This window comes from Phacochoerus africanus, chromosome 1 (assembly GCF_016906955.1).
Source record: "Phacochoerus africanus isolate WHEZ1 chromosome 1, ROS_Pafr_v1, whole genome shotgun sequence".
NCBI lineage: Eukaryota > Metazoa > Chordata > Mammalia > Artiodactyla > Suidae > Phacochoerus > Phacochoerus africanus.
Window position 1 is genome coordinate 201,162,821 of NC_062544.1, and position 12,819 is coordinate 201,175,639.

At 37.6% G+C, this 12,819-nt stretch overlaps 1 protein-coding gene across 6 annotated transcripts in view; it reads left to right on the top strand.

The window, feature by feature from the left end:
• ATP11B (ATPase phospholipid transporting 11B (putative)) overlaps window positions 1–12,819 on the top strand; it is a 139,582-nt gene that overhangs the window by 54,685 nt on the left and 72,078 nt on the right. For 5 of the 6 annotated variants that reach the window (XM_047787270.1, XM_047787231.1, XM_047787221.1 and 2 more), the window contains 2 exons: window positions 6,111–6,158; window positions 9,068–9,132. In XM_047787270.1, coding sequence (XP_047643226.1) covers window positions 6,111–6,158; window positions 9,068–9,132 — 113 coding nt within the window. Of the gene's footprint in view, window positions 1–6,110; window positions 6,159–8,465; window positions 8,546–9,067; window positions 9,133–12,819 lie in introns of all 6 variants that reach the window. The other variant, XM_047787260.1, reaches the window with a different exon arrangement.

Genomic DNA, 12,819 nt, shown 5'->3' on the forward strand with positions numbered 1-12,819 from the left:
ATATGGTATAGATATAAGATGAAATATATAGGTAATCAAAAAATGATGCTTTTCAAAGGTATTTAATGACATAGGAACATACTGAAATATAATGTTAAATGATACAGAGTTGTAGTCTCACATAATCCCAGTTATACAAAAAGAAATATGTATGTTTATGGACTTGATAGGTAATTAAGAAGTAAGATAGAAAAAAACAAAATAGATATAGAGAGGAAGAAAAACCTAGAGGAATTACATGTCATAATGTTAGTAGTTATTTCTTGGTGGTAGGATTTCAGCTGCTTTTTAATTACCTTTTGTTCTCTGTATTTTCTAATATTTCTTGAAAGATGGATTGCTTTTGTGATTACTTTCCATCTTACTAAACAGTATTCTTAGTGGTCGTTTTTAATGACAACATAACACTCTAAGTAAATGTACTAGAACCTAACCATTCCCCGTTCTTTCCGTACCTAGCTTTTCCATTGTTTTGCTGCTAAAATTTCATGCCACGTTATTATGCATAAGTTCATCAGTTCAGAATCTAGTAGTTGAGTAGTTCATCACTCCCTCCTCTTTAATACTATTTGTTCACTTGGCTTCCAGGACATTTCCTTCTCTTGATTTCCCTCCTATTTCACTAGTCCCTTCTTCTCATTGTCTGTGCCTGATTTCTCCTCTTTTCCCTAACTTCTTGATGTTAGTGTGCCCCAGGACTGTGCTCAGTCCTCTTCCCTTCTCCACCTATACCTTTCACTATTCGAGTTCCCACTGTAGTGCAGTGGACTAAAAGGATATGGCATTGTCTCTGCAGCAGCTTGGGCCACTGCAGAGGTGCAGGTTCAGTCCCTAGCCTGGTAACTTCCGTATGCAGCAGGTGCAGCCAAAAAAAGAAAAAAAAAATCAAAATTCTTGTACCTTTCACTATTTAAATTCACTCTTTGTGATCTCATCCAGGCTGATAGATTTAAAGACCATCTACATGTCACTAACTCCAAATTCATATTTCCATTTCAGATATTTTTCCCCAAATTCAAATTTTTATATCCAGTTTATTGTTTCACAATTTTACTTGGATATTTAGTAGAAATCTCAAATTACTCATGTTGAAAACTGAACTCCTGATTTCCCTTCAGAAGTTTTTATGCTAACAATCTTTCCCATCTCTGTTGAAGACAGTGCATCCTTTCAGTTCAAGCCAAAATCCTTGTAGTCAACCATGACTCCTCACATCCGCTTCTCTGCTCACCTTTTCTCATGTCATTTCCCACATCTCATCCCAATTCATCAGAACATCTTTTTGGTTTGCCTTCAAAATACGTCCAATATTTGACCATCTTTTGGTAATTTCAGTGCTGCTAATTTGGTCTGAACCAGCATCACCTTCTGCTTGGCCTCCTTACTGGTTTTTTTGCTTTTACCCTCTTTCTCTCGCAGTCAGTCTGTTTTCACAAAGCATCCAGAACGATCCTTTTTAAATGTAAGCTAGATCATGTCATTCCTCTGTTCAAACCCTGCAGTGCCTTTTTTTTCTCACTCCAAGTCAAAATTCTTATCTTTTTAATCATCTATAAGACCTTACTGTTTGCTCCCATTCCCCAGCCTTTTTCCCTTCTGATCTTGTCCCTCTTCCCTCACCTTCCACCTATTACCAGCCTCCTATTTTCCCTTGAACATGCCATATCTACTTCCACCTTTTCAATAGTAGTTCTTTGTCTAACTCCTTTAGCACCTTCTAGTCTTTGCTTATATCACCTCCTCAGTGAGGCCTACTTTGACTGTTTATTACTGTGACCTGGTCCTTCTTACCCTCATTTGCCTTTTTTTTTTTTTTTTATAGCACATAATACCTTCTGGTATACTGTGTAATTTACTTATTTGTTATGCTTATTGCTTATTATTTCCTTTTCCAACTAAAATGTAAACTTGGGAGCAGGCATGGAGTCGTGGCTCAGTGGAAACAAATCTGACTAGTATCCATGAGAATGCAGGTTCAGTCCCTGGACTTGCTCAGTGGATTAAGGATCTGGCATTGCTATGAGCTGTCGTGTAGGTTGCAGATATGGCTCGGATCTGGCATTGCTGTGGTTGTGGCGTAGGCCGGCAACTGAAGCTCTGATTCAACCCCTAGCCTGGGAACTTCCACATGCTGCAGGTACAGCTCTTAAAAAGACAAAAACAAAACAAAACAAAGAGAGCAGGCATCTTTGTGTGTTTTGTTCACTGATGTATCCCAAGCACCTAGAATTGGCATATGAGACTGTACTACATGTTTGTTGGCAGTTGAAAATAATAAATATTGGAGTTTCTGTCATGACTCAGTAGTTAAGGAACCTGACTAGTATCCATGAGGATGCAGGTTCAATCCCTGGCCTTGCTCAATGGGTTAAGGGTCCAGCATTGCCATGAGCTATGGTGTAGGTCACAGACATGGCTTCATCTGGTGTTGCTGTGGCTGTGGTATAGGCTGGCAGCTGCAGCTCCAATTCGACCCCTAGCCTAGGAACCTCCATATGCTGTGGGTGCAGCCCTAAAAAGACAAAAGACAAAAGGAAAAAAAAGAAAGAAAATAATGAATGTCTTTATATACTTAATTTTATGTACTTAACATTTCCCTTTTATTAAATTCTCTGTGATATATGCAAGAAAGATTTGTGTGTATTATAGTTCATTTAGCTCTTGAACTGAAGTGCCTAGAATAGTATCATGCACATGGTAGACACTCAGTAAAAATGTTGAATGAGTATATCCATGATAGAGTTCTAAATTATTACTTAATCAAAGGATATGAGAACATTTATTCAGCAGATATTGGGTGTGTCCAATAACTAAGGCACTGGGACCACAACAGTAAAGAATGATAGCTCCTGACTTGTAGAGTGTATAGTCTCGTACTAGATTATTCCCTAAGAACAGACAGAGCTGCAAAAGTAGAATTATTAAATTAAAATCCAATCACATTTGGCCTTTAATAAACATAAATACATTACAAAAGCATTGGGTTTTTATTGCTGTGGACAGAGTGTAAAACTTACATAAACTGTCTTTTTATTATTTCAGTTTTATTAGTATTAAGTATTTTTGCTAATTTTATTTCATAATAGTTTTATAGCTTTAAAACTAGTTTTGTAATAGTTTTATAGCTTTAAAACTAGTATTAATTAATTTTCCTTAGAAAAGCGGCACATTTTCTGTGTTTATTTTTGTCCTTTGAAAACTTGTCAGTTCCTTCCCAATTACCTGTTAGTTAATTGGGGTTGCATTATTTCTTTTTAAAGAACTTGAATAGCTTATTGAGGAGAGGCTAGAGTATGATAAGAAATTATCTCTGCCAAACCACTGAAAGAAATAGAAACTAGGAGAGTATTCTGTTTAGGAATAGCCTCTAGCCATTGCCTATTTCACAGTTTTCTCTTTCCTTGGCTCATTTACTCTTTTTGTTCTTTCCTTTTCTTCTTTCCACTGACTGACTGATTTATTTATTTAGACTGACTCATTACTTCCATTTCTGGGGATTTTTCCCAACAAAATAATGAAATTCTGTCTCTAGGAATTTATCTTAATGAAAATGTGAAAAGGTACATAACCAGGGTTGTTCAAGCTGCATTGTTTAGACTATCCATCAACAGGAAAAACCTAAACTTCTGTTTAGTGTGAATTACTTACATAAATTACACAGTAACCCCAAAATGTAATGCTAAGTGTGGCCATTAAAAATAATGATGTAGGGAGTTCCCGTCGTGGCACAGTGGAAACGAATCCGACTAGGAACCATGAGGTTGAGGGTTCGATCCCTGGCCTTTCTTAGTGGGTTAAGGATCCCGCATTGCTGTGGCTGTGGTGTAGGCCGGCAGCTACAGCTCTGATTAGATCCCTAGCCTTGGAACCTCCATATGCCACAGGTGTGGCCCTCAAAAAGACAAAAATAATAATAATAATAATAATAACAGCAACAACAATAATATAGGGAGTTTCCATCATGGCACAGTGGAAACAATCCAACTAGGAACCATGAGGTTGTGGGTTTGATCCCTGGCCTCAGTGGGTTAAGGATTTGGCATTGCCATGAGCTGTGCAGCCCTAAAAAGCAAAAAAAAATAATGATGTAGACCTATTTTTTTTCTATTTTGACATGTTAAGTGGTAGTGGGAGGTAGGGGGATGTTACCAACAGTGTTTATGATATGATCACATTTTTTGCTTTTAATATATATACATATTTATTATATGTGCATGGAAAAAAAGCCTGTCAAAATATATTAACTGTTTTATTTGAGTAGTGGGATTGCTAATGATTGTTATTTCCCTTTTGATGCCCCTCTTTTTTATTTTTTGTTTTTTTTTAGGGCTGCCCCTGCGACATATGGGGGTTCCCAGGCTAAGGCTCAAATCGGAGCTGTAGCTGCTGGCCTATACCACAGCCACAGCAATGCCAGATCCGAGCCTCATCTTTGACCTACATCACATCTCACAGCAACACTGGATCCTTAACCCACTGAGCAAGGCCAGGGATAGAACCTGTGTCCTCATGGATGCTAGTAAGATTCATTTCCACTGAGCCGCAATGGGAACTCCTTGATGCCTTTTTACATTACCTTAATCATTTTATAAAATGTGTGTATTTGGGGAGTTCCCATCATGGTGCAGTGGTTAACGAATCTGACTAGGAACCATGGGGTTGCGGGTTCGATCCCTGCCCTTGCTCAGTGGGTTGACGATCCGGTGTTGCTATGAGCTGTGGTGTAGGTTGCGGATGCGGCTCGGATCCTGTGTTGCTGTGGCTCTGGCACAGGCTGGCAGCTGCAGCTCCGATTCGACCCCTAGCCTGGGAACCTCCATATGCCACGGAAGCGGCCCAAGAAATGGCAAAAAGACAAAAAAAAAAGTGTGTATTTGGGTATATGTGATCTTCATAATCAGGAAAGTATTCTCTTTCTACTTTGAAACCAATCAAAAGTGTCCGGTTTGGAGAAAGTGCTAAGGAAAGCGCAAGATGATTTAATCCAGCAGGTTACTGGAATGAACAAATATAAGAAGTGCCTTAGAATCAAGGATAACAGAAAACAAGTCTCTTATTGAAATTTGGCTCAGGAAAATGAAGACTGACCACACATTATCTCCAAAAGATGCCTAGGAGTCACCAGCTGAATGGGTTCTTCAAATCTAAATCCAAAGTTGAGGCTCAAACCAAAGCTACATAAAATTCTGTTAAGTGGAGATAATTAAAAAATAGTGCTTGTCTCTGATACAGGAAGCTGAAAGAAATAGAAGTAAGGGATTAGCAAGAAATAATAAAGCCAAAGTCCATGAGAGGTAAAACCTCTGTGACCTAGGAACAGGAGGGAAAACAGGGGACATTTAGAAGGGAATGCTGAATGTTTCTTTGCCTAGTTAAATGATTAACTTGAGGCTCTGTGTAGAATTTGCTTCAATTCAGACTTGACTTCTCACTATGGTAGAAAGTAATTTTATACTTGAGTTGATTCTATGCTCTGAAGATGTTTTGGTAGTGGAAGTTGGAACTAAAAGGACAATCTCTGAAAATTCATTATGACAGCCAGGCACTTACTGTAAATTTTAGAAAACCAGAAATTTAAGCAGCTCTGAAGGTCACTAATATTTCTTTGCTTACTACTCTGTCCTTGCCACATTAATTCACACATAGTAGTTGCTGAATGAATATTTTTGGGGTAAATGGAGTGCATGTATGAATGAATAAATGATCGAATGAATGATTCTGGTTACAGGAGTCTAGAAACTAAGATGAACATTGTTGTCTAAATAGTGTATGCATATTTGTGTAGCAGTTATAAATTCTCATCATGACCAACCTAATAATCATGATAATATGTTACATTTACATTGCCATTTTGAAAACATTTCTTCATTCATTTCTTTATTCATGGCTAGAGTAGAAATGTCAAGAATATTAAATTTTTTAAGGCCTAATGACTGACAAGAATTTACTTTTGTAATTTCTAACTTGAATATTGGACCATTCATATATGCAAAAGATTGGTTTTGTTTCATGGCTAAAAATAGTTCCAGAACTGTCTAAAATTTTCCACCCATTGACATCATAAATAATGTATCATTAATTTTTTTGTAACATGGTGAATTCTTTGATAGATTCATGGGACGAATGATAATAACTCAACAAATGGAGGAAATTGTAAGGTAAGAATATATTTGCATTAACCAGTTACTTTAAGGGAGAATTATTTTGGGGGAGGGACTAAAATCAAGTTAAAGGGAGGTTAGATAAGTAGGTAGTGTATCATGGGAAAGGATTAATTTTAAAGTATTTAGCGAAACTCCCATCTTTCGCATCATGGCTCAGCATAATGAAACTCCCATCTTTCGCATCATGGCTCAGCATAATCAATTCAGCCTTGCTCGGTAGGTTAAGGATCCAGCATTGCTGTGAGCTGTGGTTTAGGTCACAGATGCAGCTCGGATCCCGCATTGCTGTGGCTGTGGTGTAGGCTTGCAGTTGCAGCTCCGACTGGACCTCAAGTGAGGTACTTCCATTTGTCGAGGGTGCAGCCCTACAAAAAAAATAAATAAATAAGCATTTCATCTTCTAGTAATTTCTAGCAGCAATAAATGAGATGAGGATGAAGCAAATCTCATGAAATGACATCAAAATAAATTTAGTAAGATTATTTGTATACTTGTATTTCTTTTTCTGATATTAGGTTGTAACATAAAGGGTATGTAGCAGTTCCTATTCAAATCCTTATACATTTAAACCAACTACCATGTAAAGTCTAGAATACGAAAAATGTTTTTTTGTTTTTTTTTGTCGTCTTTTTTTTTTTTTTTGTCTTTTCTAGGGCCGCTCCCGCGGCATATGGAGGTTCCCAGGCTAGGGGTCGAATCGGAGCTGTAGACACCGGCCTACGCCAGAGCCACAGCAACGCGGGATCCAAGCCGCGTCTGCAACCTATACCACAGCTCACGGCAACGCCAGATCGTTAACCCACTGAGCAAGGGCAGGGACCGAACCCGCGACCTTATGGTTCCTAGTCGGATTCGTTAACCACTGCGCCACGACAGGAACTCCCGAAAAATGTTTTATGTAATGTTTAACAAATATAAATGTTATGGTCTTCTTCAGAATCATTCCTCACAAATTAGAGTATTTGTTGGCCAATTGACAACTTACTCTTCTCTTTGGTTACTTGTTTGGTGGTTTGGTTTGTTTTCCCTCAATATTTAGGTTGATTTCTGGGATTTATATGAAGGGCTTTAGGTCATTTCAAAAATTTGCTAATAGTGTGAAATTATATTGTTACTAATGACCACAATCTTGGAATCAGTCCTTGAACTTCTAATCAAATTAGCATTCCACCTTTCTTCTAGAGACATGTTCAGTTTGTACTGGCTGCATGAAATAAGTCACTTAACATAAATTGTTGAGAATTTTTAAAAATGAAATTTTTAAGACAAACCACCAAAAATATCATGCATCAGCACAAATTCATACTATTAATACACATTAACACAGGAGCATGTTCAATAAACTCTGTAACAAGATCTTGGTAAGTGTAGGACCTCTGCTGAATAACAATGACAGGGTTTTATTTTGATTTTTGTAGTGATATAGTGGGATGCTTGTGCGGATACATAGTCTGAATTGCATTAAGATATAGTGGCTGATAAAGGAAAAAAATAAATTATGTTAACTTAGCCCCTAGAGTGTTTTATTTTGTTTTTTTAAAGAGCCATGTTCCATGCTAAAGCAACCAGAGGGAATTGATGAATTATTTTTTAATTCAAAGCTTTCTCATTATATTCCAATTTTATGAGCGCCAAGTTTTTCATTGTTGGAACCAACAGCAATGTGAGCTCAAAGTTTTTCATTGTTGGAACCAACAGCAAGTGAAAATAGAGCTATAACATGACTCCTGAATAATTGATGTTGGACTTTCCATTCCATGTGCTCCAAATATGACTATTTAATAAAACCATGTTTGTTATGTTTGTTAACCATAGCCCAAACACCTGGCCCACCTTGGTTAATGGAATTGATTGATTATTTATTTATTTATCTTTTTAGGGCTGCACCCAGGGCATATGGAGGTTCCCAGGCTAGGGGTCGAATTGGAGCTGTGCCATAGCCACAGCAATGCCAGATGCAAGCCAAGTCTGTGACCTACACCACAGCTCATGGCAATGCCAGATCCTTAACCCACTGAGCAAGACCAGTGACCAAACCTGCTTCCTCATGGATACTAGTCAGATTCATTTCTGCTGAGCCACGGCAGGAACTCTTGGATTTTTTTTTTTTTTTTTTTAAATAGTGCTTGGGTTTGTAGACCTCATCAGAACTGGTTCAGATTCTGTTTGATTTGGATAATTGTTGTATGTTTCAGAAAAGCATAAAAAAGGAATATCAACAAAATTAAGGCTTTTTTTTGCTTACCCCTAACAGAGCCTTATCATTTGTTATCATTAAGAAAATACAATTTTTCTTTCTAGTTATTTCTTCTCATTTTATATCTCCTTTATGGAGAGAAATTCAAACAGCAAGAAGACCTGTGCTCCAAGAAGTATGCAATGCAAGTAGTCAACTTGTCGTGTTAATCTTGCCTAGAGAAAGTACTAACTCACTGTGCTGTTTAATAACCTAGTGTTATTTTAATTGTGCAAAACTCACGCATTTATACACAAATCATACTAAACATATTTACATTGCGTTTTAATTGTTTTCCCTTTGAAAATTTAATTTTGCTCAAAAATTTAAAATTTCATCTTCTCTGAGACATTAAGTCATTGCTTAGTCTTCGGTTCTGTTGTGTTTTATGTTTAAACTTTTGAAACTGGTGGCTTTGTGAGTTTATCTACAGACATAATCATATTTCTGAGCCATTGATCTTAAATGACAGAAATGCTAAAGCTGGTATTTGTTGTTATGGTAACTAACATCATAATTGACCTAGACAGCTTTATAGTAGCTGAGATTTTGGTTTTATATGAAAGCATTGTTGTAAGTATAGCTTTAGTGTCTGATAAAGATACCATTTTAAATTTAATTGAATTTTTAATATATTCAGTGCATTTGGTTATTTTTTTTTCCCTAGACCTCTGGGGCCAGAGAGTCTCTTGCTTCGTGGAGCCAGATTAAAAAACACAAAAGAAATTTTTGGTTTGTATATATTGAAAATTTTAGATTATATATAGATTCATGTTGATTATAGAAGTATTTTTAAAGCACAGCACTTATTGTTTTTTGGTGGTATAATTTATTAATTAAATGTTATCTATGATAATCTTCTTTCAAAGGTTGTGTTGTAATTTTGTATTGTATCATTTGTTAATTACTAATTTTGAGCAATAGATTAGAAGCTTGCTGATATATTTTCTTTGTGGATACTTGTGAAACTGAATGCCAAGAAGGTTTTTCTGGCATTTCTATTAACAGTGGATGAAACCTATATAATCTGGCACCATGGTGCAGTATAATTCCATTATAATTATCCTTAAATTGGATTAATAACACCACTGACTCATTTATTCATCCTTTTTGTTTCCCCCTTTTCTTTTTGGGGCCGCACCTGTGTTCCTGGGCAAGGGGTCAAATCAGAGATGCAGCTGATGGCCTATGCCACAGCCACAAGGGATCCAAGCCTTATCTGTGACCTTCAGCACTGCTCTTGGCAACACCAGATCCTTAACCCACTGAGTGAGGCCAGGCATTAAACCCCCATCCTCATGGATACTAGCTGGGTTCTTAAACCACTGAGTCACATTGGGAACTTCATCCATCCATTCATCCATTTATTTATTTATTCATTCATTCATTTTTTTTTAGGGCTGCATCCGTGGCATATGGAAGTTCCCCGGCTAGGGGTCGAATTAGTTAGAGCTGCCAGTCTGTACCACAGCTACAGCAACTCGGGATCCAAACCGCATCTGTGACCCACATCACAGCTCACAGCAATGCCGGATCCTTAACCCACTGAGCGAGGCCAGGGAACTAACCCAAGTCTTCACAGATACTAGTCGGGTTTGTTACTGCTGAGCCATGATCCAGTTATTTGTTCAACAAATTCTTACCAATCCCTGACTATATACCAGATACAGTTGGAACATACATTGACTGGATCAAAAGGATGAATAAATAGTGTTCTTGCACTGGAGATCTAAATCAATTCACTGTGCTCTGTTTCAGCTCTAGTTAAATTGTGAAGACAGTGGTAGCCTTTAACTGTCAACTAAATCCTCCTCTTTCAGGAATGACCTCTCAACATCCTGGCCAACTTATGTTATTCATTGAATCTGTACAGCTTTTGAGATCCTCTTCCTCATTCTCCTCTTTCCTGTTAACTGTTCTGAATCTTGTCTCAAGATTAGGCTCTCTGATAAATCCATATTTTTTTTGAAATGGAAAATAGTAAATATGGCAAAAATGTGGAGAAATTGGAACCCTCATAGATTGCTGGTGGGAGTGTACAGTGTTTCAGCTTCTGTGGAAAACAGTTTGGCAATTCCTGAATAAGTTAAACATAGAATTACCATATCACCTAGCAATTCTGCTTCTATCTATTCCCTAAAGAATTGAAAACAAGTGCTCAAACAAAGGCTTGTGTGAGAATGTTCATAGTAGCACTGTTGGTAATAGCCAAAGGGTAGAAACTGCCTAAATGTTATCAACTAATGAATGCATAAACAAAATTAGGATATCCAAATAATGGAATATTATTCACTCATAAGTAATGAAGTACTGATACATGCTACAACGTGGGTAAACCTTAAAAACATTATGCTGATTAAAAGATGCAAAATGCTACATATTATATGATTCCTTTATTTGAAATACCCAAAATAGGCAAATTCATAGTGACAGAAAGTAGATTAGTGGTTTCTAGGGGGCTTATAAGTAGAGGGGAATGGAGAATGATTGCTTAATTGGTACAGGGTTTTTTGGAGGGTGATGGAAAAATTCTCAACTTAAATAGTGAGGGTGGTTGCACAACATTGTGAATATACTAGATCTGCCACTGAACTGTACACTTTAAAATGAGTGAAATGGTAAACTGTATGTTATAAGTATTTTACCACAATTTTAAAAAGGAAAACCATAGTAATGTTTTGATGGCAAAAGCCAGAGAAAACCTCCAGAGCTTTTCAGCCCTCTCATGTAATGCTGTATTTTAACACATCTCTCTAGCAGTAATATCTTTCACACTCTTGTTCAGTTTTTTGTTTGTTTTTGCTTTTTAGGGCTGCACCTGCAGCACATGCAAGTTCTCAAGCTAGGGGTTGAATTGAAGCTACAGCCACTGGCCTACGCCACAGCCTTGCAGGATCCTAGCTGCATCTGTGACCTGCACCACAGCTCATGGCAACACTGGATCCTTAACTGAGCAAGGCCAGGGATTGAACCTGCCTGCATCCTCATGGATTCCAGTTGGGTATGTTAACCGCTGAGCCACGAAGGGAACTACCCATACTCTTAAAATGTTACTTGAATGCCGTTAGACGGATCTGCTGTTGTTTTCCTCAGCACCACCTTTCTCTGTTATCATTCTGGCTGATTTCTCACATTCCTGTAATTTTGGTGCCCTTTGTCATTTGAGTTTTAATCCCTGCTTTTAAGGAATAATTCCAGTAGTGAAAATTCCAACGTGATGAATCTTACATTGCTTCTCAAATCATACTATTTAGAGATAGGTTTGAACATTTATTGTTCATCTTTCTTTCTTCCTTTTTTTTTTTTTTTTTCTGGTCTTTTTAGGGCTGCCCCTGCAGCATATGGAAGTTCCCGGGCCAGGGGTCAAATCAGAGCTGCAGCTGCCACCATGGCCACAGCCACCGCAATGCCAGATCCAAGCCATGTCTACGACCCACACCACAGCTCATGCCAGGTCCTTAACCCATTGAGCAGGGCCAGGTATCGAACCCGCATCATCATGGATACTAGTCAGATTAACCTGTTGAACCACTGTGGGAACTCCTATCAATCATCTTTCTGTTTCTAGGCATTTTGCTAATTTGTCACACAACTCTCACATTCCCACTTAAAGATGAAGAAATTGAGACTCAGAAAGATTAAATAACTTACTCAAGGTCACAGAACTAATAAGTGGCAGAGCTAGCATTTAAACTGACAGAGTTCCCTAGTGGCTTAGTGATTAAGGATTTAGGATTGTCACTGCTGTGGCTTGGGTTCAATGCTTGGCCCAGGAATTTCGGCATGCTGAAAATGCAGCCCAAAAAAAGGCATACAAAGGAAACTCTTACTGCAGAGTTTTTTTTAATAAGACATGTCTTACTAATTTCAATTCACTCCCCAGTTTTAGTCCCATTATTACTGTCATTCTCTCTCATCTGAGACTCATTCATATAGGCATAAATTTTTTTAAAAGCACGTTCCTTGTGTTTACTTCATTTAGTTTTACAGATTTCCATGTTATCTTTCCATTGCTTATCAAATTATGTTTAGACTTCAGATTGTGGTATTCAAGGCCTTTCAAGCTCTGACCCCAGTCCAGTTACAAGCTAACAGAAAATGCTTTTCCATATGTTTGTTAACACTGTTTACTCTATCTATAATGGCCCTCCCTGCCATCTTTATCTTTCCAAATTCTTTTCCTCCATCAATTCCAACTCAAATCATACCTCTTTAATTCAGTTGTAACTCAAGAACAAAACCCACATGTCTTCCTAGCAGGTTGAGTGACTGGAGTTCCCCAAAATTGGACTTAGAAAGGCTTTTAAAAATTCCAGAAAGGCTTAAAGGAAAATTGGATTCTAACAACTTTCAGATGATACATTTTCTTAGATGCTTTCATGCTTGTGAGTACATTCCTTTGTGAAACAAGGTAGAGGA